General features: G+C 42.3%; 3 protein-coding genes across 3 annotated transcripts; 1 reads left to right on the top strand and 2 right to left on the bottom strand.

The window, feature by feature from the left end:
• Positions 1–13755: 13755 nt before the first annotated feature.
• Positions 13756–16361, bottom strand: MYCFIDRAFT_179690 (uncharacterized protein; the record flags this gene model as incomplete). The annotated part of the gene is made up of 23 exons (XM_007933719.1): positions 13756–13778; positions 13828–13981; positions 14020–14041; positions 14066–14157; positions 14194–14214; positions 14238–14274; positions 14306–14379; positions 14411–14466; positions 14499–14522; positions 14549–14602; positions 14636–14721; positions 14795–15171; positions 15219–15263; positions 15287–15295; positions 15324–15356; positions 15389–15523; positions 15551–15597; positions 15633–15646; positions 15709–15996; positions 16042–16091; positions 16131–16156; positions 16183–16334; positions 16357–16361. 23 exons carry the CDS (start codon positions 16359–16361, stop codon positions 13756–13758), a joined length of 1824 nt encoding a protein of 607 aa, XP_007931910.1.
• A 25-nt stretch (positions 16362–16386) lies between these two features.
• On the top strand, positions 16387–18592 carry MYCFIDRAFT_179691 (uncharacterized protein; the record flags this gene model as incomplete). Its single annotated transcript, XM_007933720.1, has 17 exons — positions 16387–16409; positions 16450–16789; positions 16833–17090; positions 17149–17316; positions 17348–17585; positions 17615–17664; positions 17696–17804; positions 17834–17854; positions 17911–17930; positions 17956–18030; positions 18074–18126; positions 18167–18196; positions 18249–18270; positions 18306–18357; positions 18388–18415; positions 18470–18521; positions 18554–18592. The coding sequence occupies 17 exons, from the start codon at positions 16387–16389 to the stop codon at positions 18590–18592; spliced, it is 1578 nt and encodes a 525-aa protein (XP_007931911.1).
• Positions 18593–21878: 3286 nt separating this feature from the next.
• On the bottom strand, positions 21879–24620 carry MYCFIDRAFT_179692 (uncharacterized protein; the record flags this gene model as incomplete). Its single annotated transcript, XM_007933721.1, has 10 exons — positions 21879–21934; positions 21969–21979; positions 22011–22081; positions 22107–22128; positions 22172–22259; positions 22289–22321; positions 22356–22434; positions 22479–22600; positions 22627–24368; positions 24406–24620. 10 exons carry the CDS (start codon positions 24618–24620, stop codon positions 21879–21881), a joined length of 2439 nt encoding a protein of 812 aa, XP_007931912.1.
• Positions 24621–24624: the final 4 nt, after the last annotated feature.

Consider the following 24624-nt stretch of genomic DNA (forward strand, 5'->3'; position numbering starts at 1 on the left):
ACTACCGGAGTGTTCTACGCTTTCGAGATGCCCCTCCCTAATATTATTCTTAGTAGGCCTTAGAGGCGCGATTAAAAGGTGATCGTCGATAGCTCGATAGATACCTAGACCTATAGGAACGAAGCCGTAGCGCGTTCGATACGCGTACGGGAACTATAGGAATTCTAGAAGGATATACGTAACGCCCTATACGTATACGCGATTAGCGTTCGCTAGCTCCGCGATATCGCTAAGGGTTCCTCCTTACTAGAAGAATTTAAAGACTTCGAAGACGTCTTTACTATAACGCCCGAAGCGCGACGTAAGCTCCCCGAAGACGTAGAGTATACGATTAACCTAATCCCCGGAACGAAGCCGCTATACAAACCTCTCTACTATTCTTTAGGAAGAGAGCTTAGCGACCTTCGTAATTACCTAAGCTTAGCCTTAGACAACGATTAGATCTAGCTTAGTATAAGCGAGGCAGGTACGCCGATCCTGTTTATACTAAAGAAGGATAGTAGTCTAAGACTCTACGTCGATTATAGGGGGCTAAACGAGATTACTATTAAAAATCGTTACCCCCTGCCTCTTATTAGCGAAACGCTTAATAGGCTTAAGGACGCCGAATAGTATACGTCCTTAGACCTTTAGGATGTATATTACCGTATCTGTATTAAGCGAGGCGACGAGTAGAAGACTACGTTCCGTACGCGGTACGGGCACTTCGAGTATAAGGTAATGCCTTTTAGGCTTACTAATGCCCCTACTACGTTCTAAGGATACATTAATAGGGCATTAGCTAGCCTTATTAACATTTGCTATATCGTCTACCTTAACGACATTCTTATCTATAGCAAAACGCGAGAGGACTACGTACGAGACGTACGCGCTATCCTTACGCGGCTCTAGAAGTTCGCCTTATATACGAACAGAAAGAAATGTTCCTTCTAGAAGAAAGAAGTCGAATTCCTCGGGTTTATCGTTAGTACCGAAGGCGTATCGATAGATTAGCGTAGGGTAAACGCTATTACCGAGTAGCCTCGCCTATCGACGCTAAAGGAGGTTTAATCCTTCCTTAGATTCTACAACTTCTATCGGAGGTTTATCCTAAATTACTCCCGAATCGTTATACCGCTAACCGCCCGATTAAAAGGCGCCGTAAATAGCCGGAAGCTAGGTTAGGTCCCGTAGGGCGAAAGCGAGGAGCAAGCGTTCCGCTAGCTAAAGGCTGCCTTTAGCTCGGCCTCGATATTGCGACACTATAATCCTACGAAGCCCCTATACATCGAAACCGATGCCTCTACGTTCGCCTTAGTAGGGATTATATTATAATAGAGCGAAGATAGGAATTGGCACCCTATTACCTTCTAGTTACGAAAAATAGTCCTAGCCGAGACGAATTATAAGACCTATAACTAGGAGCTCCTAGCGGTTATCGAGTCCTTTAAGTATTAGCGCCCGTACCTCGACGGCGCTTAGTATACGACCCACGTAGTTATCGACTACGCTAATCTTAAAGGCTTTATAAAGATAAAGTAGCTCGTCGGAAGGTAGGCAAGATAGGCAACCTTCCTTATACCTTTTAACTTTACTATTGAATATCGGGCTAGTAAACGAAATCTAGCCGATACGCCTTTACGACGTAGCGACTACGAGAGCGAGTCGTAGGCAGTAAACAACCTTCTCCCTATATTGTAGTCGAAACTAGCTTTATAGTTAAATCTACCCGAGGATATCGAGCCGATTATAAAACGCATCTCTACTATATATATAGGGATACGAGACGCTAGTGTAGCGCTAGCGGAACGCAAGAGTTTTATTAGCAGTCCCGCAAGAGTAGCGGCTACTATCGTTAGGAATAACGGGCCCTACTACGAGATACCTAATATAATCCTTAGTTTCGTACGCACTCTATAATAGTTAGAGCAAGCGAGAGGAGGAGGCTTATACGAGACAAGCTTACCGTCGGGTAGCTTAGCCTCGTTAAGTAGTTCTAACCTCCCGCCTAGCTATTCTCGTCGCGGTAACCTTATTTACTACGGCGATACGCTATATATCCCTAAGGACTACGCATTGCGTACGTAGCTAATATGTATATACTACGACGACCCTTTAGCTAAATACTTTAGTATAGCTAAGACTATAGACCTAATACGCCGAAAGTACTTCTAGCCGAAGATAGCCGAGGATATTACGGCCTATATCCGCACCTATAGAATTTGTTAACAGTCGAAGGCGAAGCGCTATCGCCTATACGGCGAGCTCGCTGCGCTACCTATACTAACCCGACTATAGCAAGAATTAACGATAGACTTTATTACCGATCTCCCGCCGAGTAAGCTCGGTACCTACGTATATACTACGATCCTCGTAATAGTCGACCGCTATACGAAGATAAGCCTCTTTATCCTAACGACGAAGAAGTATATAGCAGTAGAACTCGCGGATATCCTTTAAAGGGAGGTAATCCGGCGTTTTAGAGTGCTATTAGGTATTGTTAGCGATCGTAGATCGCTTTTTACTAGCTAGTTTTAGAGCGACTTCTACTTCGAAGCGTATATAAAGCGTAGGCTTAGTATAGCCTTCTATCCTTAGACCGACGGGCAAACCGAACGCGCGAATTAGACCCTCGAGTAATACCTTCGATACTATTGCTCTAAGAACTAGGATAATTAGGCTAAACTATTGCCTTAGGCGGAGTTTGCCTACAATAATAGCGTTTATCCTACGTTGCGTATAAGCCCCTTTAAGATGCTCTACGGCTTTAACCCTAATTTGATACTAAGCGTAAATAAGCTACTAGCTCGGAACGAGCTAACTAAGGGAAGGGCACTAGTAGCTATCGATACTACGGAGCGACTACGGAAAGTATATAAGACGCTTACGGAACGCTAGTAGAAAGTAGCAGAATACTAGGCTAAGCAATACAATGCATACTATACTACTAAGACATATAGTATAGGTAACTTAGTCTTACTATCGACAAAGAATATTAGCTTAGATATCCTAAAGAAGAAACTTAGCCCGAAGTATATAGGGCCTTTTCGTATTATCGACGTAGTCGGAGCGTAGGCGTACCGCCTAGCGCTACTATTAAGTACGAAGATCTATAATGTTTTCTATATTTCCCTCCTCGAGCCTTAGTATAGGCGCGATAGCGAGGAGTATAAGATAAGTATACCTATCGCTAAAGGTAACGAGTAGTAGGTAGAAACAATCGTAGCTAAGAAGATAAAAAAGCGGAAGGCGTACTACCTTATTAAGTAGCGAGGTTAGCCTAAAGAATATAACACTTAGAAGCTAGCTATTTGTATTAAAGATTCTATAGCGTTAGACGAGTTCGAAGCTTAAGCGAAGCGTAAGCGTAGGTAGTAATTAAAACAAAAGAAAATGAAACGTAAGAAAAATAGTAGATACGTACTCGTCCTATTAGCCTAGTATATATAAAGAAGGCGCCGCGTAGGCGCGCCGACGGCGGGCCGTCTACTCTACTTATCCTTAGACTCTTCCTCTTCGTCCTTAGCCTCGATACCTATAGCGGCATCGATAGTAGCGACGGCCTTAGCGCCGACGCGCTAGGCGAGGTTCTAGTACGGTTAGTATACGAAGCGCGGGTAAGACGAGGCTATAGGGAAAAACTATACCTAACGACCGATCTCTACTAAGCCGGCTAAGTTAGTACCGATGTTCTCGAGGGTACTAAGTAGGTTAATATCCGTAAGGGACCCGCTAGCGGCCCCCTTGCGGGCTAGGGCTTTGCCGCCTAGGGTTACCTTATTCTTATTAATATAGAAGGCGTCGAGCGTAGATAGGATAACTAATAACGAGGTTAGTATACGAAGCGTAAGCGGAGCGTATAAGAAACCTACGTACGACGACGGCGTCTAGGTTAGCCTAGAGTGCCTCTAAGGCCTCGTTAGACTCCTCGACGGAGTCGTAGCCGTCTAGATCGTAAAGGTCGCGCGTAGCGCGTACGGCGCGAATACACGCTAGCAGCGCTACGAGCGCGCGTACCGTAATAGGAGTATAGGTATAATAGCTGCTACGGTAGCGATTATAGTTACGCTTAGTAGCAGGGTCTATATTGCCGCCTATATAGAGCTTAGATAGGTTATCTAAAGCGAGTTAGTTGCGAAGCGCGTATACGTAGCAAGGGGCGAGAAAACGTACCGTTAGCCGTTATATGCCTAAAGCAACGAGTATAGCCCTCTAGGACTTTTAGTAGGCGCTAGGTAGGCGTAGTAGGTATCGAGGGCGGTACGCCTACGGCGCGCTTACCTAAGGCACGCGAAGGAGTAGATATACTAGTAATGTTTTTTTTTAGATAGATGTTTAAAAAAGAAAAATCTTTAAGTAATGCTAGGGAGGCGCGGGATACAAGTAGGCGAGGCGTAGGCGTATAGTATTCGGAGCGCTTAGAAAAAGAAGAAGTTTTTAAGCGGGCTTTAAATACTTTAAATACTCGCCTCGCTTTCGGACAGCTTGCGTTCTCGCGTAGCTACCGCGTTCTTAGAAATTTAGGCAACCTCTAGTTAGTACTAGAAGTAGCCGCGCTTTAAATCTATAAACAAACAAGCAACTACGAGGCAAATTATAACGTACCTAGCAACTATAGCCTAGCGATAGGTACGTATAAGACGCGCAAGTGCAGCGTAGAGTGTAAGAAATAGTATAATTTACTATATTGCCCTATAGCTAGGATAGCTATACCGGGGGAAGGAGATAATTGTAAGAACCTAAGCAAGTAAAGTCTCCTATTATGCCTTAGCAAGCCTATATAACAATTATATAATATTATTACGTATACTGCGGTGCTGTCTCGCTAGCGCAAAGCCTACTTAGCGTATACGCGGAAAAGCTCGGTCGCTCGTACGGATATACTCGGTTACCGGCTCGGTATATATGCTATCCGTACGTAGCCTAGTTAATAATAAACGCTCTGCCCTATTCTAAGAAAGGCACGGTTTAGTTCTACTTTCTACTACGGCGATTAGTAGAGGGTGTTCTATACGTTGCTATATACCTATTTCCTTATAGTCGTAGCTAGGGCTCTAGGAACCTAGAGTTTACCGCGATAGCGTAGGAACCCCTTAGAGTCTATCGTATAATCCCCGATCTAAATTTTCGCTTTAATTTCCGGTTATAATATCCTATATCCCTTACGGACTTTCCGTAATCCCGTCTAGTATACCGTATCCTTCTCGATAATGCCTTTCTATATTTCGTTTATCTCTAGGTCCTAGAATAGTTTAGCGCTTTCCGGCGGGGCTTACGCGGGTTCCGTCTCGTTCGCGAGTAAGGATAACGGGCCCGTCTTAGTAGTACGTAGGAAGCTACGGATCGTAGTACTAGAGATTTAGACGTTTTCCGGCTAGTTTAGAGAGAGGTCCGGATCTAGAAATCTCCGGAACCTCGAAAGCTTATCGTCTTAGCCTAACGTATCTTATTCTCTCCTCGATAAGGTATCTAGTAGGATAGCCTCGATTCCCGGCTAGTAGACTAGGGTAAACTAGTGCTTTACTAGTTCTTCCTACTATCGGATCTATCTCTCGGATAGCTAGCGCTTTACTATAAAGTATTCTAGGTTCTTATAGTCCGTCTAAATCGTAAAGAGGCTATATAATTTTAGCTCGGAGTCCTAAAACTTAATACTAGATACGACCGCGAGCATTTCTTTATTGTAGATATCGTAGTTAATCTCCGCCTTATTTAGTTTCTTCGAAAAGAAGCCTACCGGTCGATAGATCCCCTCCTTTTCTTAGATAAGGGCGCCCCTAATCGCGAACCTACTATAATCTATTTTAAGGAAGGTAGGAAGGGACGGGTCCTACTAGGCAAGTACCGGGGCGCGGTAGAATTTGTCCTTTAGCGTCTCGAACGCTTTATCCTACTCTTCCCTCTAGGAGAACGGAGTTCCTTTACCGGTTAGCGCGGTTAATAGTACGGAAATCTTAGAATAGTTCGGTACGAATATATAGTAATAGTTCGTAAATCCTAAGAAACGACGAACTTCCTTCTAGGTCTTAGGTACTACCTATTTCTATATAGCTTCTACCTTTTCGGAATCTACTAATACTCCCCCTCTATCGGCGTAGACGATAAATCCTAGGTACTTAATCTTTTTCTAGGCGAATTCGCTCTTTTTTATATTAAAGTAAAGACCTCCGTTCTAAAGCTTCTTAAGAACGGCCCTTACTTTACGGAAATAGTCTTCCCTCGTCCCGCTTAAGTAGATAACTACGTCGTCTATATATACTAACGCGAAATCGTTTAGATACTCCCGTAGAAGAGTATTAATATACCGTTAAAACGTAGCCGGGGCTCCGGACAAACCGAACGGGTATACTAGCTACTAGAACGAGCCTAGCCTAGTATAGAAGGCCGTTTTATACTCGTATCCTTTTGCTATTCTTATCTTATAAAAGGCTAAGACTACGTTAATCTTAGTTAACTATCGGGCCTCCGTTAGGTTCCTTATAGTATCTAGGATTAGTAGGAGGGGGTATCGGTCTTGCTTTATAAGGGCGTTAAGCGCCCTATAGTCGTAGTAGAACCGCAGTCCTCCCCTAGGTTTCTTAATAAATAGTACGGGCGCCGCCGCTTCGGAGTTCGTAGGTCTTATAAACCCCTTCTTTAAGAGCTCGTTTAGCGACTTCCGTAAGACTAAGAGTTCTTATTTCGATATACTATAGAGCGGGCCCTAAGGGAGTTAAGGCTAGGATCCGTCTAGTTTCTCCTAGAGTTCTATTATATAGTCGATACTAGGACAATAGGGCGCTAACTTATCGGCTTCCCTTTAATAAAATAGCGTAGCTATATCGCGAACCTCCGGAGGCAATTTCTTCTTTAGCTCCTCGATCGTCGGGTATTCCTTCGTCTTTAGGGCCTTTTTAATATCCTCGGTAATTGTCGCGGTAAGTAGGCTTCTTATCGCGTTAATCGTAGCGATATTCCTATTCGTATCGACCTCGCGGTAATAGCGCCCTTCTTTAATCTAATACCGAGCCCTCCTATAGTAGTACTATCGTTTCTCGGGCGCGGTCCTAACCTTATTATATACCTTCTATAGGTTCCCTAGAATAAGGGAGAAAGCTAATCCCGGCACGACGTAAGCGTATACCGTTTATTAGAATCTGTTAATTTCTATCCGAAAGGCGACGACTTCTATAATTTTCGCGTCTTATATCGTAGACGACGCTCCTTTTACTTCTCGGGACTTACGGCTAATATAGCTAAGTCCGAGGCCTTTAGCTAGGCCTGTATTAATTATAGCGTAATACTAGTATCCTTCGTCGATAAGAGTAGAAGTTCCGATATTATTTTCGAGGACTATATCGGTATATATAAGATTCCCGTTTATATCCTTTTTAACTTCTTCCTATTTCTTTACCTATACTCTATCTACTCCCGACTTCTAACTGTAAGCGAGAGTTAATCTTTTCCTAAGTCGGAACTGCTTAAGTCCGACTATTCTCCTATATCCTCTAGAATAGGTTATATAGAGGCGATACTAATCTTAGTAGGCTAAGCCGGCGGGGCGTACGGGCAATTACGAATACGGTATCCGCTCGCTCCGTAGTAGAAGTAGAGTCTTTTCTCCTTACGCTTCTCTCTTTCTATAGAGTCGACCTATTTAGCTCTAGGTTTCCCCGCCGTCGATTATTAGCCTCCGCGGTTCTTTCTATAGGAAGCGTTAGTTTAAGCGGGGTTTATAACTATATCTCTATTAGAGTCGACCTTCGGGTTTGCCGTAGGAGCCGTATAGGGAGGGATAACGACTATAGGACTCGAGGCTTCTTTCTTCCTTTCTTACTAGCGTTTCGTAGCCTATTTAAACTAATCTATCGACTCGAGGTTCGTTATAATCCGCTCGACCTCCTCTATATAGAGGTAGTAATCCTTAATCTTTAGTACGGCGGTAGTATAGGTCTTAGCCGCGTTCGAGAAGGTATTCTTTAAATACCCGATTTTCGTATCGTCGGTCTAACGGTCTCTACCTACGCTTAGTAGGAGGCCGTCGAATTCTAGCTAGTAGTCGTACTAAGGTTGTCCCTAGGAGTGCCTTAGGGCTTAGAGTTGCTCTAGCGCCTTTATAGCTTCGTTACTATCCGCGAAGACGTCCTCGAGTTACTAGAAGAAAGCTTCGGGATCCTTTCCTTTTATAAGGCTTCTTCTTTCCTAGAAGTAGCGTATCCTAGCGCGTTCCTTTGCCGGTAGGGCATCGTATATAGTATCCTAGTAGTAATCTTTAGAGAGCTTCGGTTTTAGCCTAGAACGAACTCGGTACGAACTTCTTAGTCGTAGTAGGTAGTCCCGGAACGACTCGGCTTTCCTATCCTACGATAGTAGCTTCTACTCGCGGGACGCCGTTACGTTTTAGCTAGTAGCCGAGAGAGTTTCTAGCAGTCCCTTTAGGATCTCGTTCGTAGACTAGTCTCGTACTAAACTAGCTTCGGGAGGCCCGGGCTAGCGAGACGCTTCCGCGTATTAGAGCGCGGAGCGAGTAGCTTATAGCTAGGCTTCTATCGTCTGCTATCTAGTATAGAGACTCTTAAAGGTACGATAAATCTCGTCCCTAGTTATCTCTAGTACGGTAGGGGTAGCGTTCCCCTAGCTATCTTACTTAGGTTCCTAATAAACCTTAGCGTTTCCTATATTAAAGATCGAACCTAATATTACGGGTAAGCAACGCGTACGTAGATACTAGATATAAGACTTAATAGGTTCGATAAAGAGCTAAGTCTATCTACGTAAATCCGAATAGTTTTATATAATACGCTAAGTGCTAAGTAGTAGGTTAGAGTCGCGTAAGCCGAATACCTAAGGCTAGCGCTTTCTACCTAGGGCGTAGCCCTTTATAAGTAGGAATATACTAAATATCAATTCTCCCTTTATTATACTACTCTCTATAGTAATAGTTCCTTAGGGAAATATACCTTAACCTACTAGAGTTAGTATAATTCTTTATAAGGTAGATAGTTAACTAGTTGTTATAGTTAATTTTAATATAGTCAAACTTAAACCTAGTAAAGCTACTAATTTCCTTAGAGAGGTTCCTTAGCTACTTTAACTCCCTTATAGCTTTAGTAAGTGCTATATACTCTGCTTTAGTACTAGAGTAGACAACTTCTTTCTAAAGCTAGGATTACTAGAGAACTAGTCCTCCTACTATAAGGAGTAGGAATCCTAATATAGACCTCGAGGTTTTTAGGTTACTAGCGAAGTTAGAATCTAAGTAGACCTTAAGATAGCTCTTAAGGTCAACCTTTCTAGACTTGCTCTTTTTAAATACTAGGGACTTATTAACTGTTCCTACAATATATTTCTAAATATATCTTACTACTATAATATACTCTAGCCCCGGGTTTTATAGGAATCTAGCTAAGTAGTTAATAGTATAAGTAATATTAGGTCTTGTCTAGTTAGAAAGATACTATAGCTCCCTAATTATCTAATTAAAGAGTTCGTAGTCCTCCTTCTTATAGTCTAGTTCGAAAGCAGTTAGGAGTTTCTTAAGTAGGTACTTTATACCCTTATATTAGTTAAGACTATGCTTTCTTAGCTTCTCTAGAGAGTAGTGCTTCTAGGAGATTTTAAGACTTATACTGTCTTTAATAATATAAAGTCCTAGGAAGAGGTTTGTCTAGACAACCTTAATAGTATAGGTTTACCGTTTTCCTAAGTCCTTTAATTAGCTTATTAATCCTAGCTTAGGTTTTGCTAAAGATCTAAAAGTTATTAATATAAAGGATAACTATAATCCCTTCTCTAATAAAGAGGCAGGCATCGCTCTTAGTTTCACACAAACTAAGGGTCTTAAGTACAGCTTTAGTATTACAGTACCACAAAGCAGCTAACTGCTTTATACCATACAAGCCTTTCTGCATAATTACACATAGAAATTTCTCCAGGCCCTTTCTAATCAGATGCGACCCCTTAGGTGCGTTTATATAGTTAGGTCTGCCAATATCCAGTTCTAGAAATGCAGCTCTAATATCCACCTAATATCTAACCTAGCTAAAAGTAGCTAAAAGTCCTAAGCAGAATCTGCTTATTATAGCTCTTAGGGTTAGAGCAAAGGTTTCTTCGAAGTTAATACCTTTCCTCTAAGTAAACCCCTTAGCTATATATCTCGCCTTAAACTTCTTAGCAGAACTATTAGGCAAGCGCTTAATCTTCTAGACCTATTTGCTTAACATTAGTTTTCTTCCTTTTAGGAGTTCCTTAGTAGAGATCTATTTAAGAGTACCTATTTTGTCTAGAGACTCAAGTTCTTTAGTAATAGCTTCCCTCTAAAGCTTAGTATCTATACTATTTAGTGCTTTATAGAGTATAGATAGCTTACCCTCCCCTAGCTTCCTAGCCTTTTTCTTCAGAAATCTCCTAAGAGCAGCATTTAGGACCCTAGCTATATTGCTATAGTTAGGTCTCCTTATCTGCCTACCTCTTAAGGATATTATAGGAGGTGTATCTATAAGGTCTAAGTACCTTAGCTTTATTACAGTTCCTAGAGCTACTAGTAGTAAAGTACTTCTTAGCCTCCCCTATCCTGCTAACTAGTTTAGTTGGTATACGACTAGCCTTATTGCAACTTCCTAGGCTACTAGTAGTAAGGCGGCTCTTAGCCTCTTCTAGCCTACTAACTAGCTAGATTAGTATATTATTAGTATATCCTTATTATTAGGGGCATTAGGGGCCTGTAGCTCCCGGGTCTCTTTAGCTAGGCTTTCTAGATCAATTCGCTCCCTCTAAAGAGGTATTAGCTCCCCCGAAGGTAGTAGCTCCCCTAAAGGATTCGTTAGCTCCCCCGAGGGTATTTAAAACGGCTCTTTAGTACTTCTAGAAGGAACAGGTTTATTAACTAGCCGTTAGTTATACTAGGCTTGCTTAATATTAGGTAGGAATCCTAAAGCTACTCTAGATTTACTAGGGTTAATTCCTAACTAAGAATGTTTAATAACTTAAATATAGGGAGGGGCTAGATTTACTTTCCTACCTTTATCCCCGTAGGTCTAATCTTTATAGAAGGTAATATAATAGGAGAATTTAATCTTATACTGCTATAGTCCCTTACTATAGTTAAACTAAGGCCTCTAGAGGAAGTAGTTTGTCGAAGAGTAATTCTAGAATCTAATACTCTAGTAGATTAGAGCTCTAGATATAAACTTTGCGCCTCTTAGCCTCTCTTCTTTACTAATATACTTATATGCCTTGCAACCGAATCTCCTAACTCTAGACAAATCTACTAGGGTTCCCCCTTGCTTTAAATCCCTTTCGAGATAGACTAGAGGAACTTCCTTAGTTATTAGATTAGCTAGTCTATTAGTTAAGTATATAGAGTGCTTAACAGTATAGCTCTATAGCTCTTATAGTAAACCTACATTAATAAGCATAGCCCTAGCCTTAGGTAGGATAGTCTTGTTAGATAACTCTATAATGCTATTTTGTTTAGGTATATAGGGGCTTAAGAAATCCTACCTATACCCCTTAATTTTAGTAGTCTTCTAAAGTTGCTTATTATTAAACTAGCCCCTATTGTCTAAGAACTAGATCTTTAGTCTTTTGCTCAATTGATTGGACTACTAGTTTATCTATTTCTTAATAAGAGCGGGACTATTTTTTAGGTCTAGGGTCTTATTATCCTATCTATGCCTTGTTTTTGTACAAGTTAGTAGGTACAAGTAGCGGTTCCTATAGATGTCTAGAGGTATAATTAGTCTAACAATATTAATATAGATTTTATCTAGAGCTTAAACTAGAGTCCTTCTTATAATCCTTAAGACTATCCTCTAAGACCTTATAAGCCTATAGGCTTTATAGTGCCCTAATTCGGTAGTATTAATATAGTTAATGCTAAGATAGTCTTAGTAGGTTTTAGTTGCATTTAGTATCTTGCTTCTAATATAGCTAAGTCTCTAATACACTCTAATAGTATCTGCCTTTAGTCGGGTAACTACTAGGATTATAGCTAGCTAGTTCTTAGGAGGAACAATCCTAATATGCTTTAAGACTATTATAATATTGTTAATCTTAGCCTCTCTAATAACCTTGCTATCTTTTCCTTAGATAGTTATAGTTAGTCTATATAGGAAGTATCTAGTCTTCCTACAGATCCTCTCTTCTAAGATTAGATTCATTTTAGAGTTGGGTAAGTATAACACTTCTCTAAGTACTATCTTTATAGTTTTGCCTTTCTAGAGGAATTTAAGGTAAATGTCCCTAATTATTCAATAGCTTCCTTTGCCTAAAGCAAGGCTAAACTTAGTAGGTAAGTTAAGGGACCTAAGGTTATAGAACTAGTCCTTATTATTAAATGTATAGTATAATATGCTAGTATCCTAGATTTTGATTGCTTTATCTAGGTTCTTAGGGGATACTAATATAATAGGAGTTAGACTTTAATTAAAGGATGCTTAGGCTAGGGTTAGTGCGATATATATCCCTAAAGCCTAGCCTTCTAAGTTAGAATCTGATTTATACTTATCGTTATTATCGCTGCTATTATCTTTTCTAGTAGCTACAGCCTTGTTCTTAGACTTAGATTTATCCTTATCTTTTAATTTAGACTTATCCTTATCTTTTAACTTTTTCTTTAACTTATCCTTATCTTTGTTATTAGATAGCTTTCTATTAGGATATTGTTTCTAGTACTTTACATTAGTATGCTTATGCTTATAGTGCTAATACTGCTTATTGTTATCCCTAACCTCGATATTAGAGATAACTATAAAGGCTTTGCCTTATTACTAGTTCTATAACTTTAGAGGCTTTTCCTTCCTAAGGGATATAATTATTACTTCGAGAGTCTAGCTAGTCCCTTCTAGTTTATTATTATGCCTCTAGCTTCTAAGCTATTTATAGTGCTAAAGACTATTAATAAAGAGCATCCTAATTATTATATCTAGGATCTTAATATCCTTAGGCTTAATACTATATACTCTCTTAAACTGCTTAGTAGCTGTTTTATACTTCTATACTTATACTTAGAAGTCTTTATAGTACTTAAGGGTACTATTAGATATTCCTTACTTAAGAGTAACTATTCTAAAATCCTTTAGGGTATTATAGATATCTACTATAATAATTAGTTAGTATATAGCTGCTATAGTCTCGTAGTAGTAGTCCTTAGTAGTCTTCTAGGTAATTATGCTCCTAAAGTTAGGTCTTAGATCTAGTAAGATTATCTTAACTAGAATACCTATAGTAATACTATCTTTCTCTATAAACTCTCTTAGGGCTTTATTAAAAGCCGGATTATTAGCGTAGTCGGTTCTAAGAGGTTTATAGTATAGCTTTGCCTATTTCAAGTTATAAAGTATATATCTATATACTTTCTCCTTTAGTAGCTCTTTCTAAAGGATCTATCTCTATAATAAAAAGTTAGTCGTCCTCGTAAGGATGCGATTTTCCTTAATACTTTTTACGGATTCTTTAGTATTAGCTATACTACTAAGCTCTTTCTTAGCTCGCTTAGCTTATAGGTACTAACTATTAGTTAGATCTAATTTAGTACTAAGTATAGGGTAGCCCTATTTCGGTAGTTAACTCTAGAGGTACTACTTAATCTATAGCTAGTAAAATTAGCTTTAAACTAGTATCTCTGTAATAACAATTCGTCTGTATTAGTTAGGATAGGTAAGCGTATACGCCGGGCTTATAACCTGTTATAATTAAGCTAAGTAGAACAAGTTATTAATTAATTAACTATAGAATTATATAAGGAAAGGAACTAAATTTCTGTCTAAGCTAGAGGCTACATATATTACTGGGAAATTAGGCCTTAGTACTTGGCAGTGCTGACTAATCCACAACAGCCTAGTTGTTACTAAAATCGTAACAACTAACGAGATTCGCGAGGAATGAATGCAGAACCGGTAGAACCGAGTACAATCACAATAGGGTCTGAAGCATAGTTGTCGGAAAACTTCGCGGGAAAGATATGTTGCAATGGATTTCGAGGTTTGGTGCTTGATTTATCGCTCAGATTATAAAAACCAACCTTCGCGAGGGCAGAATCGCGCGGCGCTTGGTTGTCACTAAGATCGTCACAACCCACGAACTTTGCGAGGAATGAATGCAGAACCGGTGAAACCGAACACCATTCCCTACAGCCTGTGGGCCAATAGTGAGAATGGCTGATCTTGGAGCTACGGGCAGCTTTTTACTCGTCCCTTTCTCCGCAAAGAGTTTGCGGGAATATCAAATGCGAACTGCAGTGACGCGTAGCGCACTCTTGTTGCTTACATTGAATGGACTCGATATATCTGGCGTAGATACATAATGTCCATGTCGCTAGAGTGTAGGCAAGATAGGAGGAGATCACCTGTATGCACATTCCACCATTACTCGAGAGAAGGATTCCCTCTGACGTCGTGTCATAATGCGCGTGGATTCATGCTTGCAGTGTCTCGGGAAAAGAAATAATGACCATGATTGTCACCGCTCCTCGCGATGTACACGCGATTCGGCGAGGAAGTCGGTCGGCTAACTATCAACCTCATCAACAAGATCTTGACAAAAGTTGGCCAACAACTCATTCACTCGTCATCAGGATTAATGTCGCGACCGCTCCATGCATCGTGATGGGCAAGCCAATCCACACGATTTTCATCGGCGTCGGCTATCTACTCATCACCAGTATTGAGGTCCAGACAGCTCCGTGCATGGTGATGGGAAAGCTTACCAACAGGATTTTGACAAATGTCGCCCATCAACTCAACATCGGAACTGAGCTCCGTGCTTCATGAAGGGCAATCAGGCAATTTGAGCACCTGGGGCACGAGACGACTTGGCTACTAGCCATATAGCTCACGCTTTCGGTTTCGATGGGATCGAGAAGCGTGCGACTGAGACCTCCTGGTCATGTTTGCTGGCTGATGATGCTTGCTGGCTGATGATGCTTGCTGGCTGATGATGCTTGCTGGCTGATGATGCTTGCCGGCTGGTGATGCTTGCCGGCTGGTGATGCTTGCCGGCTGGTGATGCTTGCCGGCTGGTGATGCTTGCCGGCTGGTGATGCTTGCCGGCTGGTGATGATGCTTGCTGGCTGATGATTTGCCGGTGCTGCAGGTGTTCTAGCGCAAAGTGATGATCGAGGTGGTCTCGCTGCTTCGCTGCCAAAGCGCTCGTGTGTGGCGGAGGCTTGTTGAACAGTGACACGTGCCGATGATTCTGGCGCGAGAATTCGGCCTTCGTGCCCAAAATGTCAATCGCTGCCGCGAGAGTATCTCCGCCACATTGGCGAGCATATGAACCCCCACCTCTTCACGCGCCGCCGCCATCTCTTACATTGCATTGTTGAAACGAGAGGATGCTCTCATGAGAACTCGGCCATTATGCACCAGTTGTCCAATCGTGCCGCGACAGGATTCTCGCTGGTCTGACACCGTGTGTGCTCTCCCGCCACATCGGCCAACATATGAACATGTTCCTCCCCGCCCGCTGCTGCCATCTCTTCTCTTGCCTTGCGTTCTTGAAACGAGAGCAATCGGCCATTGGGCGCAAGTTGTTCAATCGCTGCCGCGAAAGTTTCCTCGCTGGTCTAACGCTGCATATACTCTCCCGCCACAATAACGAGCATATGAGCCTGCACCTTTTCACACGCCGCTGCCATCTCTTGCCTTGCATTGTCGAAACGATGTGCTTTCCACGGCCCGAAGTGTATCTTCGACGTCGTCGTAGTCCTACGAGAATCTTGTACGCTAAGCGTTGGGGGGAGATCGGAACTCATCGAATGGGGCGTTGTACGCGCCGAGCAGATTTGACAGTGCGATGCGTAGCCTCTGGGGTGGTTGATGATCCCTTCGTAAGCTTCTCCCCAAGCCGTACTGTGGTGTTGGCTGGATTCGTACTGCTGTTACAAATTGGTAAGGTCGTTCTGATACTGGTCTCTGCCCTCGGCTCATGAGAAGGTGTAGGTGTAAGTGTCTACATCGGCCGGGTTGATCAGCGCCATGATGCGCCTTGTACTGTGCGCACACAACTCGTCTCGCGCGCCAATGCCTGATCAGGATACTCACTGCTTGTCCATTCACGCTCTCCTTTACCTTTCGATTGCACGCCGAGTTCTGCCGTCTGATTTCCGGTACGCAGCTCCCCATCAGCCCGCGCTTGCGTCGGATGTCCATGGCTTGGCGCTTAGTTGTCACGGATTTCGGGACAACCGGCTGCCAAGCTTTCCGCGCGCCCGCTTGCTTCCACCCGCCGGGTGTTGGGTATTATTCCAGAGTCCGTGACAACCAAGCGCCAAGCTGCGCCCCTCCAAGCCTGACGCCGTCCACGCGCTTGCTTGCTTACTTCTACCCGTCGGACTTCGTACCAACCAAGCGCCAAGCCACGCCCAACCCCCGAGCCTGATAGTGAACAGAACAACACGCCATGGAATTTACGCGGCTGCCGTCAACTATGGCGCTCGATCAACTCACGATGTGGGGAACCCGTAACGCGGCAGTATTGGAGTTGCAACAGATGTGTGAAGGAGCGGCTGAATAAGGCTCGGGCAAGATTGGGAGCAACACCATCACCGAAGAAAGTCGTCAAGGGCATGGGAGTGCAACAGCAGGTCTTCGGGACACGTTACAAGGAGATGCGCTACGTCAACCACGAATTCAATGACGAGCATCTGAAGAAGCAGAAGCGGAAATGGTCGAGGACTGAGGCAGAACCTGGGACACGAGACGCCAAAGCACGCTTCCCCGACGAAGTGTTGCAAGCTCGACACAGGCCGGGCTGTCATTGGAGCCTAAACATCAACCTCACGGTGCCCTCCGTCGTCGCCTACCTCCACCGCCTCCTCCGATTTCCTCCTGTTCCCGAATCGCCTCGAGGTTTCTCTTTACGACCATCTTCAGAGACAAAGCTACGCGACTTCGCCGCTGCCGAAAAGAGGTGCAAGTGACCTACAATATCGATCACGATCATTCATACCAGGTCCAGACAACGTGCATGACGGAGACAACGACCTGATAGTGCAATTCACCTACGATATCCATCACGGTGACGAGATCACGCCAGGCTCAGACGGCATGGATGATGGAGTCGATGGTCTCCTGATTATACAAGCTGTTGAAGATGGGGATGCAGAGATAGAAGAGCAGAGTGACAAGTCCGTCTTGCTAGGCACAAAATATAGCGTAGCTCACATAACTTCCATTTTCCTGGCTGCAGGATTCCAATGAACACCTTCCGCCACTGCTTCACCCGTCACCTCAGTCTGGGTTCCTGGTGTCGCGCCGTCCATTGCCGTCCACACCATCCAGCTTCCTGCAGGCTGTCCCTGCTGCCCGAGATTGCCAGACTTCTGCAGCGTGTTTGCACACCATTCATCATTATTCAGTCGCACCGTCTTTGACCTCTGGTGGATGAGGCCAATGCAGTTGCGAATGTCCTCCCCTCAAATACGAAGCTATGCGTGAGTCGCATACCCACCCCACGACCTGTACGCCAATACCTCCTCGCTGTCCTCTACCACTCTTCTGCTGCGAGCATGCCTTCTCCTAGCCTTGCACATTCCCTCCCCTCTCTTTTGAAGAATCACACGGCCTCATTTCGCGAGATACTGTTTCCAAATTTCCACCTGTACAGCAAGCTTGTGTGCTCCAATGGTCTTGGAGTCTTTCAAATCCACAGGCAGCTGAAGATCTGATTCGTGTCACTGTGCGGCGTGTTCTTAACATCACATTCGTATTGCTGAAGGTCATTGGTTGTCGCTTAGATTGCATTCACCGAACTTCGCGAGGAAGGATTCGCCCGTCGCTTGGTTGTCACGATTTCAGTGACAACTGACGAACTTCGGGGGAACGAGGACCGGTGGTTCCATCGCAGTGGGCCAGAATTGAGAATAGTGTCGCAGCTTTCCACTCATCGCCTCTAGGTCAAGATTTTGCTAGGAGATTAGGGTCCTCGACAGCAATCTGGAATTTAGCGTAGACGTCCACTATCTCCTTTTTGTCCTTTTCCAAACTCGCGATTGAGCATTTTGCATTCTTCATATCAAATCCAGCAGAACATTGCTTAATATTGAGTAGCACTTGCGCCCTAGTCTGCGAGGTACCATATACTGCTAAAAATGAAGTTGCTCCTGCTGTCTAAGCGGTTGGCGAGTGATAGCTTGGGCGGTAAGTACAATCGTGCGCTGGCTGCTCTGTGCTATGCTCTTACCGCCTAAGTTGTCACTCGCTAACAGCTTAGGAGGTAGGTCCATTCGCACGAGGCTGTCGCCAATTAGATTAGATCCCTCTTCCAACCTATTGAACCTATTAAGACAGCAAGCTACGCCTCGCGGATGTTGTGCGGTTCAAGTTAGAACATCGACATTAAGGGAGCGCCTAAAAGGAAAAGGGGCCACTGCGAGCGCTGAAGCTGTCTCCGGCCAGAGTCACTAAGGCATGAAGCTACGTCCTATAGATCTGGTGCCTATCGACATCAAAGGAGCGTGTAAAGGGAAAAGAAACCGCTACAAGCGCGTGAGCTGCCTCTAAGCTTTCAGATCCCCGCCTGCTCCGGCCTATCAAGACAGCAGGCTAAACCTCGCTAATCCGGTGCCGTTTCTAGCCGAACATCGGCATTAGAGGGGAGTTTAAGAGGAAAGGAAGCCATTACAGGCGCCTAAGATGTGCCCAATAAGATCCCTCTTACAACCTATTAAGGCAGCAAACTACGGCTAAGGGATCTAATGTAGCTTATAGTAGAACACTAGCATAGAAAGAGTATATGCATTAAGTAGAGTGTCTAAAAGGATACAGCGCCCGAGAAACTACATCAATTTAGCTTTATAGGATACAGAACTACGTACCGTTAACTTTTATCTAGTTTCGACTAGACTTCTAATTTTAGGACACTTTCCTAATTAGCCCTATATAAATTCCTCGCCTACAAGGCTAATATAGGCGGGATGCAGGCTTACTACGGCGTCGTAATTAGGTAGATACTGTAGCTATACGGTGTGTTAGTAACAAGTGTCGGTAGTAGGACTATAGGAGATATAGATTACCCTTACTAAAATTGACGCCTAAGCCGTCTCGAATTAGATTTATAGTCTAACCTATTAAGGCCTTACGTATCTAGTGCGGTTCTTAACAGAACATCGCTATTAACGTAGCGTATAAAAGTAGGTAGCGCTATACTAGAAGGTAGTCGAGAATAGGTCTGTCTACCTCTAGTTAAACATATATAATTAAAAGTTTTATCGAGCTTTAACGAGATCCTTATAAGTTACGACATCTTCCTAGCGCTCTGCTATCCTTTATTAGCAGCTTGCTACTAATCTAAGGACCGCGCCCTCGCGCGCGAAATTCTAAGTTGTCCGCTAAGACCCGAATAATTAGCTAAGAATTTTTATAGAGCCAATTGTACTATCAAAGTTGATATAGAATTCAACTTACCCCGGATTTTAGTATAGAACGTCAATCGAAACAAATATTAAAGGGAAATTTGACTTGCCCCGGATTTTAGCGTAGGTATTAGCTAGTGTTAGCTAGTATTAGCTAGTATTAGCTAGTATTAGCTAGTATTAGCTAGTATTAGCTAGTATTAGCTCGGACTATTAGCTAGTGCTAGCTAGTATTAAAATCTAAGTTGTCCGCTAATACCGAAATAATTAGTACCGTAGCTACTAATCTAGATACCGCGCCTACCGCCCGCGAAAATCTAAGTTATCCGCTAAGACCGAAATAATTAGCTAAGAATTTTAGTAGAAGTAATATTTAATTAAAGATTAAAGGGAAGTTTAACTTATCCCGGATTTTAGCGTAGAACGTAAATCGAAAGCGCTTAACGAACCCCGGATATAAGCGTAATACGCTAATAAAAATTTAGTAGGAGCCTAACGTATACTAAAGACCTAGATATAGCTATATCCTACTAAATACGAAGCCTATACTACTAGTAACTTTAGACTAATTAGGCTATTAGTAGGGATACTAGTAGGCAACTACTAGTAGGACTAGGTATTAAGAAAACTATTAACAAACCTATTAATTAGACTATTAGGTAAACTGTTAGATAGACTATTAGATAAACTATTAGCTAAACTATTAGTAAACCTTATAATAGAACTAATAATAAAACTAATAATAAAACTAATAATAAAACTGATAATAAAACTAATAACTCAAATGGCACTAATAGTAAAACTATTAGTAAAACTACTAATAGGACTATTAATAAAATTGCTAATAAAACTGTTAACAAAACTACTAATAAACTACTAGTAAAACTACTAAGACTACGAGCTAACCTACGAATAGGACTACTAATTAAAGTACTAAGACTACTAACTAAACTAGAAACAAAACTATTAATAAAGCTACTAGTAAAACTATTAAAGAAACTACTAATAATATACTAATTAAAATTTTCGTTAAGCTGAAACTAGCAATCGAACTGCTAATTAAACTATTAATTAAATAGTTAATTAAGCTATTTTTGAAATTACTAATAAAACGACTAATTAAACTACAAGTTAAGCTACTAGTTAAACTACTAATTAAAATACTAACGAGATTTTAAATTAAAACGTTACTAGGAAATTAGTAGTAATTAAACTGCTAATCGAACTGCTAGCTAAACAACTAATCAAACTACTAATCGATCTACTAATCGACCTAATAATCAACCTACTAATCAACCTATCTCTATTTAGAAGTTAGTAATTTAGTACTATATACTTTAAATTATATAATTTATCGGGGGACTAGCTACTAACAAAACACTAGTTAAAACTTCCGTTAGACTAAGACTAGTAATCGAAGTACTAATTAAACTATTAATTAAATCTTTAATTGAACGGCTAATAAAATTTCTAATAAAACTACTAATAAAACTACTAGTTAGACTACTAATAAAACTACTAGTTAAACTACTAATAAAACTACTAATTGAACTACTAATTGAATTTGAAATTAAACTATTGCTAGTAATTAAACTACTAATCGAACTACTAATAGAACTACTAATCCAACTGCTAATCAAACTAGTAATCAAACTATTAATCAAACTATTAATCGAACTACTAATCGAACTACTACTAATCGAACTGTTAATCGAACTATTAATTAAACTATTAATCGAACTATTAATCGAACTATTAATCGAACTATTAATCGAACTATTAATCGAACTATTAATCGAACTGTTAATCGAACTATTAATCGAACTGTTAATCAACCTACTAATAAACTTACTAGTTGACCTATCTCCACCTAAAAGCTAGCAGTTTAGTATTATATACTTTAAACTTTATAATTTATTAGGGGACTAGCTACTACTAAACTTTAGTATATCTATTCTTTTAGTATATGTTCTATTTATAGCCTGAATAATTAAGATTTATTTATATATCTTAAGCTAAGGTTAATAACTTTTACTACTAGCAAATTTACTACTAAAGTCTAAATCGCTATTTTAGTATATAGCTAAAGTCCTATTCTCTCTTACTATAGCAATTAGCTAAGTAGTACTTAGTATTTGCTATAGATATTTTTAATTTTTAACTAAATATTTAAAGCCTACTAACTAAGAGTCTAAAGGAATTAATAGCGCGCATCTAGACTAGTTACGGTAGCAAACTACTACTTAGATACTAGTACTTATACTAAGCCCTACGAAACTATATACTATAGCTAGAACAAACTACTATATAACTTAAAAAAGTATAACTACAATTAAGAATTGTAAGACTAGTAAGGTTTCCTTAATAAACTAGGGCATATATATATATATATATAGAAACTAAAATAATAATATTCTCTAAAACTAGTATCGTATTCCTAGAGCCTTATAAATAGCTACATTATATATAATATAAAGATACCTAGGCCTATAGTTGTAGAGTCTAAGAGCCTTTAGCTATCCAATTTTACTAGCCTCGGTAATTGATATATATATACGATTAGTAATCAAAACAAATACATTGCAAGCTGCCAGTCTTGGAACGCGACAGTGGTCCACAACACTTCCTAGTTTCTAAGACCGAGAAGAAGCCTAACCAAGCCGACGACTGTCTGCCCTCAGATGCTGCAATACATCACTAACCCAGAAACTTGACACACAAAGTCCACGAGGCTGTCTTTCTATCGTTCTCGCGGGTCTCAATGCTTTCCTAACGGCAATCATTTCAAACAAACGTACGAAAGTCTTGGATTTCCTCTCGAGAACAAAAACAAATTTTCAGCATCCGAAGACAGACCACCCGCGACAAGCAGGACGGGTGTCCTGAAGGTCCTTCTTCTTCAAAGCCTTGGCTTGAACAATACCCTGCTTGCATTGATTATGTTCATCTTGCGCTCCCTTGTTCGAAAAGTCCCACCCCAATGCCCGTATTCTCTACCGCGCCTTTCCACTAAACCCAATTTCTTCTTACGACATCCTCGCACCATCCTCATCCTTATCCTCATCCACAACAACCACTAACCTCTCAAACCCCTCTACCGTCTTCCAAATCTCATCACCCTTCTTCCCATCTATCCCAACCCTACTAGATTTCCCTAAAACTCAACTCCCCTCAGATCCCGATCCTCCCAATCATCCCCCCCTCCAGCGCCCCCATCCACCAAACCCAATCCCTCTTTATCCCATCCACATCCCTCTTTTTTTCGTCTCTCCAAAGATTCCCTATCTCCTCGGCCGCCTTGAAAATCTCTTCACTTTTTTTCGCCGCATGATTCCAAGCCTCCCATGTTTTGGAGGAAGTCAAGTTTCCGAAGATATGGGAGAGGAGGGTGGAGAGGTATATGTCGTAGTCGTTAGGATGAGGTGTAGAGGAGGAGGAGGTTGGCGGCGGGAGGGAAAAAGAGAGGATTTGTTCTTTGAGTTCGAAAATGCGTGGAAAACGTTGAAATGTGGCGCGGATGAGGAGGTCGGGATTCATTGTCCAGAAATTCTCGTCGTTGGTGAAAGATGAATTGTTCATCGTCGTCGTGTCATCGTCGTCTTGATGGGAGATCTTTATCCTCTTCCTCCCCTCCCAAACAACTCTCACAAAAGGACTCCACCTCTTCCATCCCTCTCCCTCCTCATCCTCTTTCTTCTTGCTTCCAACCTCCCCCAAAATCTCCTCCACCCACCCAACCCACCCCTCATAAACCTTTCTCGTCTCTTGCAATCCCGCATTGTGTTGAGTAACAAGGAAAATCATCTCCCACCTCATCTCGTTCAACATTTGTGCGAGCTCGTAAAAAATCTCTGCCAATTGCGCCTCTTCCTCCCTCTTCATGGTTTGAAGTTCTCGTTGTCGACAAAAGATGTCAGCATCACACCACAACCCACCTCTCCTATCCTCTTCAGCTTCGAGAACAGCATACTTCGACCCCCCCAATATCTCTCGATACCGAACCTCCCTCGTGGCATTCATTTTCCACTCCTGCAAAAACTTCTCCCACCTCTTCTTCTTATCCCTCTCGTCCGTCTTTCCCTCTGAGTTTGATGTTGATGTCGAGAGCTGACAAACCGCAGTCACAGATTTGCACCACAACCCTTCAATCCCACGAATCGAATCCGCGAGAACAGAATCTTTGTACTGAATTTGGGAGCTGGTGAGGGAGTGGAGGGATGAAAGGTTTGTGAGTATTGGTGGTGGAGTCTCTCTCACAACAGAAGGAGGAGAAGCCGAGCCAGAACCAGAAGATATGGTAAAGAGTATTGTGTATGGGAGGATGAAGTTTACGAGCAGGAATGCTAGGACGATGTGCTGGGAGATATTCAGGCGAGGAGAAAAGTGGTGGAGGTACCAGAATGTTGTGGCTGTAAGGTGGAGGAGGTTGAGAACGAGCCAGATGTCGGAGTAGGTGAAGAACGTAGTGTAGATGAGGATTATCAAAGATGTAAGGCGGATGAGGAGGCGAGAGGTGGGGTTGTAGGCGGTGTGGTGTTCGAGGTAGAGTTCGAGGGTGTGTTTGAAGGACATGGTCGGTCGGTAGGCGGTGGTTGAGGTAGTTTGACGAGAGTATTGGTTGAAGTGGGAGGAAATCCGGATTTTTTTTTGCGGAAAGAAACGCGAGAGGGAGTATTTGGTCGAAGATGGAGGAACGAATGCCCTTCGACGTGAATCGGGAGAAAGAAGAAGTGTCTCGTAAAATCCATTATGTCTAGGACAGAAACACTTTGTCTGGCTTGAAACAAAGACGTTCTGTGGTTCCAGAATGCCCGGCAGCCGAAACAATTCACCCACTGCAGCCGGCCGAGTAAGAGTACATGTTTGTTTGTGGCACAAGCTACATCCGAGACCATATGCCAGTCCTTGATGAACACAGGTCGGCCGTTGGAGGTGCGTCCTCGCAGTGCGCCGAACCGAAAGCAGGAGAGGGTTGAAAATCTCGAGAATGAAAGTTTCGCTGACGTTCACAAGCCGCGCGGCATAAATGGCAATGATTCTCAAGGTTGAGAGAATTCTGAAAAGACACTGGCGCGGCGCTATAGGTTCCAGACAACAGCCAGAAGTGCCTCAAGGGCCTCGCCTCACAAGATTGGCGTTGCATGGAGATGGGAATGATTCGCAGGTTGTCAGTCTGCTTTCGGAAATCAAGAGTAGACACCAACAGCAGCTGGGAGGGTGGGGATTGTGAAGCCAAACGACGGAAGTAGTGCACCAACTTCCTTGTAAGCAGGTCATCGTCACCAGCAAAGCATGATCCGATCGGCATCCAG

Source organism: Pseudocercospora fijiensis (genome assembly GCF_000340215.1).
Source record: "Pseudocercospora fijiensis CIRAD86 unplaced genomic scaffold MYCFIscaffold_11, whole genome shotgun sequence".
In the NCBI taxonomy this organism is placed as follows: Eukaryota; Fungi; Ascomycota; class Dothideomycetes; order Mycosphaerellales; family Mycosphaerellaceae; genus Pseudocercospora; species Pseudocercospora fijiensis.